This window comes from Solanum dulcamara, chromosome 11 (assembly GCF_947179165.1).
Source record: "Solanum dulcamara chromosome 11, daSolDulc1.2, whole genome shotgun sequence".
In the NCBI taxonomy this organism is placed as follows: domain Eukaryota; kingdom Viridiplantae; phylum Streptophyta; class Magnoliopsida; order Solanales; family Solanaceae; genus Solanum; species Solanum dulcamara.
Genome location: NC_077247.1, coordinates 12402475 through 12407687, shown reverse-complemented (window position 1 = coordinate 12407687; position 5213 = coordinate 12402475). Strand labels below are relative to the sequence as shown.

At 42.2% G+C, this 5213-nt stretch overlaps 1 protein-coding gene across 1 annotated transcript; it reads right to left on the bottom strand.

Annotated features, from left to right (window-relative positions):
- Positions 1 to 296: 296 nt before the first annotated feature.
- On the bottom strand, positions 297 to 3558 carry LOC129872427 (uncharacterized). The gene is made up of 2 exons (XM_055947419.1): positions 2239 to 3558; positions 297 to 2027 (listed from the first exon to the last, which is right to left on the bottom strand). The coding sequence occupies exons 1-2, from the start codon at positions 3556 to 3558 to the stop codon at positions 297 to 299; spliced, it is 3051 nt and encodes a 1016-aa protein (XP_055803394.1).
- Between the last annotated feature and the right edge of the window lie 1655 nt (positions 3559 to 5213).

Here is a 5213-nt window from a genome sequence, read left to right as displayed (position 1 = left end):
ATATTCTTCGTGATCGGGTTCATTATTTTCACTTTGCTCGATGGATTCGTTACATGTCATAACCATTGAATTAGGATTTTTAATATGAATGCTAAAAAGTATAAAAAGGCAAGTAAAATAAATAAGTAGGTAAAATAATGAGACAGTTTTAAAGAAATCAAAGACTTTTATTTAAAAGCGTTCTAGCTTTTTTAGAAAAAGCAACCAAAAATAAAGATCAAGCATGATACAAGCCTCAGCTTTGATCATTCAAATTTAAAAATACAAAACTACGTTCCACACTACCAAGACTCTTGTTAAAACAGGGATGGACTGATGGTCCAATTCTGCAAGCTTTCTCCAGGCTTGGAATCACGGATGCTCAATTTGCGGAGATCTATCTCTTCCTCTTCTCCAATCATGGCCATGAACAAATTTCCTATTCCTTCTACTATGTCATCGTCAGATGCGTGAGCTAGAATCGGAACTTGCTCTGGTACAAACGTTGTCTTGATGGATCCCCTGTTGTGGACTCGTCTCGATGTAGATCCATATCTGAGTCTAGTGGTACCTTTCTGATGCTTCACCTGGATGGGTTCTACTATGCCATTGGCCCTGGGTCCAAGTCCTGTCTTAGGTTGATACCCGTATTTCAACATCTCTGCTGCGACCATCTTCGCTGCCCCTGATAATTTCATACCAACCAACTCTAACTTCTCGTCAACCCTCACAGCTTGCATGATTTCTAAATTGTAAAAAGTGGCTCCATCTAATTCCTCAGTTACTGGAACAGAATTTACAGAATAGATAGGGTGATTGAGCTCCCCATGAACAGTAACTTCTGCGTGACCCCACTCAAACTTTACACATTGATGAAGAGTTGAAGGAACTGCTTTTGCCATATGGACCCATGGTCTTCCCAGCAGCAGGTTGTAGTTCGATGACACATCCATCACTTGAAATAAGATAGGGAATTCTTTTGGTCCCACTTGCAATGTGAGATGGATTTGTCTAATGACGCTTCTCTGTGCTCCATCAAAAGCTCTAACCTTTACACGACTTTCCTCTATATCTCTCATATTTAAACCTAAAACTCTTAGAGTTGTGAAAGGGCAGATATTACATCCAGAACCGCCATCAATCAGAACTCGGGTCACAATCTTATCACGACATTTGACCGCGATATGAAGTGCTTTGTTGTGTCCAATCCCTTCTGTTGGTAGCTCATTATCATGGAAAGAGATTTTGTTAGATTCCACCACTCGTCCAATTGTTGCATCTAAGGTTTCACTTGTGGTCTCTTTTGGAATGCAAACCCCATTTAACACCTCCATCAAAGCATTCCTATGTACCTCAGAACTCATTAGTAAAGACACTATGGATATATGAGCCGATGTCTTCTTCAGTTGCTCTTCAACTGAATAGTTTTTTGGCTGCATCTTTCTCCAAAATTCCGTGACTTCAGCATCGGTAACATTCTTCTTGGGATTCAGTTCCTTCCCAAGAACTCCTCGATTCAGATCCTCTAGAGCATAGCACCTTCCCGACCTAGTCATTCCATGAGCCACAGCGGCGTCAATCATCTTGCCCTTGGCTTCTGTTTTATAATCCCATGGGACTCCTTTGGTGTCAAACTCAGCCTTTCTAGCAACTGTAGTGGTTACTACAACTCTCGGGAGATATGTTTGGACAGTAAGAGGTTCCTTTAGCTGAACAGTGATAATAGGTTGCACTGGAGATGCAGTGGCAACTTCTTCGGCGTTCCAGACAGGCGCGATGGTTTCTCCTAAGTTGTACTCTTCTTCTAGAGAAATCATGTTGACTTCTCGATTCTCATGATTTAGCAAAGGGTTGTTGTTCACATTCGGAGGTGTTGGAGTGCATTTTATTATTCCTCTTCTGATCAACGTCTCAACCTGGTTTTTCAAGCCATAACAATCTTCTGTGTCATGCCCTTGGATTCCCGAGTGGTAAGCGCATCGCTTGTTTCCATCAAAATTGTAAGGGATTGGGTCGGGGGTGTTTTCCCTCAACTGGCTGTAGTACTCCTGCTATCCTCAACCTTTCAAACAATTAAGCATAAGGTTCGGCAATGGGTGTATAGGTGCGAGTATTTCTAGCTTCGAGATTTGGATGTGGTCTTGGCACATATGCTGGTCTGTTTTGGTGGGTTGGTGCTTGGAGTGGGACATGTGGTCTTGTTGGACTTTGGTATGTTGGTGCTCGGGGTGGATTATAGTGTGGTCGGGTATTATATACCGGGTATGAGGTGTATGGAGTATGTGCAACAATTTGAGGATTGTTGGGGTATTGGTGGGATTGTCCTCCATGTTGGTAATTGACGACTGAAACATCCTCCCTTTTCTTCTTGATGCCACCCATGGATCCTGATTGTATGGCCTTACTTGCAGCTTGCAATGCAGCCATGGACTGAATTTTACCTGATTTGATGCCTTCCTCTATAAAATCTCCCATCTTGACCAATTCTGCAAACTTTTGGCCCATCATTGACATCATCTTGTCAAAGTAGATACCTTCTTGGGCTCGAATAAAGTATTTTGAGAGCTCACTATCATCGAGCGGTGGTTGAACCCTTGCAGCCTCGGTTCTCCAATATTGTGCATACTCCTGGAAGTCCTCCGATGGTTTCTTTTGTATGTTGGCTAATGAGAACCTGTCCGCAGTGATTTCGGTATTAAATCTGAATCGATTCATGAAATCCTCAGCCATTTCCTGCCAGTTATACCATTTGCGAGGATCCTGGCGTGTATACCAAGCCAACGCTTCTCCATATAGACTTCGAATGAACAACTTCATTCTTAGCTTTTCATTTCTCCCTACACCGACTAACTTGTCACAGTATGCCCTCAGATGTGCGTGAGGATCGCTCTTTCCATCAAATACGTCAAACTTTGGGGGTTTATATCCTACTGGCATGTCAATATCTGGGTGGATGCATAAGTCATCATAATCTAGGCTCTCTGTTCCCCTAGTGACTTGAAGGTTTTTCAACGCCTTTCTTAGACCTCGAAGTTGAGCGTCTATTGACTTATTTTCTTTCAATCGAGCATCCTTCTCCATTTCTGCATATTGGTCAACCTCATATGGGACTTTGACCCTAGCCGGTATCATGAAAGTAGGGGCCTCAACAGCATATACAGGCAGGATCTGTGAATCATAAGGAACGACGGTGTGTGCTCCAAATATCTGGTTTATCACTGGGTAGGTAGGTGTGACGGGGTCTTGAGTGGGAAGGTCAGGAGTAGTCCTGATTGCAGACGGATGAGCTAATGGCGCTTGACCATGAACAGGAGCACGTTTAGGCATGTTTGGAGAATCTGCAGGAGGCAGGTCAGCTCTAGGGAAGTAGCTGGGCATCTTGAAACTTGGGAAGGTAGTAGCCGAAAGCTTGGCCAAGTCTCGCACTTGACATAGTTCCTCTCTCAAAATCTCAAGCTCTTGTGCCATATGAGCCATCTTCTCATCATTTTGGATATTGTCCATATTTTGAGAACTTTCAGGATTTTCTACTGGTATCATTATGTTTGCAGCAATGTTAAATTCTTCTTCACCTGTCATCTTTCCCCTTGATCGAAGGTTGTATCGTGAGTCAGCCAGTTCGTAAGTCGACACAAATCAACGTTCTTTTAAGGATTAACAAAACAAAATAAAAAGAAAGAAAAAGGAAAGTATGTTAGTTTGGGAAAGATTTAAAAGTACAAAAAGTATATAATACACATACATGCCAAGTTAACCGCATTCAAATGTGTCCTATACGGAGCCTCTTTTTGCTAGAGGACGACCTATGTTGCAATCAATTTGATGATAAATGATCCATTAAACACATTTTGGATTTGGAATAACATAATTTTATTAATCAAAGATGCCTTGGATCTTTGTAATGAAGTACACGGGCAGAAACCTAAAAAAAAGGAAAGTACATGGAGGCCATAAGGCGAACAAAAGGATGACAAGGCACATGATAAGAATGAAAATCTAAGGCCATGTTGGAGCGTCGTTATCATCATCATAATCATAATAGGGCCCTGGATAGTACTCCAAGAATTCTTCAATCTGGTTCGATCCTACCTCTTCGTCGAACCCTATCGATCCATACTCACAGTGAGCTTCTTCCATGGGTCCTCTTCCGGATCTTCTTCCGGATCTTCCTCTGGAGCTTCTTCGATCATTGGTATCAAATGATCTACTGATCCTAGAATTATTTAATTGTACATTGGTGTTGTAAATTTGATGTGAGGGAGTACCCCCTGCTTAACCCAATTAACCCATTGGTTGTCCGCAACACCTACAATCCCCTTTGTACTTGGCCGAGCCAAATGGCTCACAGTGGTACGCCACACATAATATTCTGGCGTGCACCATTTTTCATTTCCTGCCTTCATCGTAATCATGTGATCCCATTCTAATTGCAAATTCCTTATACGCGCTGTTGGGACCGAAATGAGATCATCCTCATATAATGCCATATTTGCCCATAATGGTATGTCTTGGACAACTCCGAATTGTCATAAAACTCGGAGAGGAGAATATGGCTGGATAACTCCTAACCCGATCAGATCAATGAAATAGAGGTGTTGCGTCCTGACAAAAACCGATCCTCCCGTCCAATAATACTTCCAATGGATGGAATCCCCTGTGAGGTTGGTCAAAAACAAACACCACTCTTCCTCTCCCATAGGTGCGTCCCAATACCTAAGACGATCATTGTGGCTTTGGATCATATTACGAGTGTCTATAGTATAGTCCCTTTGTGGTTCTCGGCAATAGAAGTGCTCTATTGCCCAAATCTGTAATAACAAATTGCAGCCTCCAAAGAAGTTATGCCCCCTTGTGCATGCTGACAATGATTGAAATACTTCAGCGAAAATCATATGTACCAAGGAATAGTTGTGCGGCACCGCAAAAAGTTCCATTACAATTAGCAAAATATTGATATTTATTGAATGGAACCTCATTGGGAAGACCATAGCCCCCAAGAAGGCCATCACAAATACCCTTGGTCGCATATGTATCCATTGCCTATGAGTGCAGGCAAATTCATCTCGGTGTTTATCGAAGCTCTCGAGACGACCAAATCTTTGGAAAAGATAATCCAACTTTACCTTCCCATTTTCTGCATTCCTTAGTGATGGCAAAATATGCATCCCTAACAGCCCAAGGAAACCTTCTGTACTTATGGTTGATGGACATATCGGTATTTTTCCTCTTATCGG

Coding starts and splice junctions, on each gene's coding strand:
- LOC129872427 (XM_055947419.1), bottom strand. CDS start 3,558: ATGACAGGTGAAGAAGAATTTAACATTGCTGCAAACATAATGATACCA. Junction 2,028..2,238: donor CTCCATACACCTCATACCCG/GTATATAATACC, acceptor TGAGGATAGCAG/GAGTACTACAGCCAGTTGAG.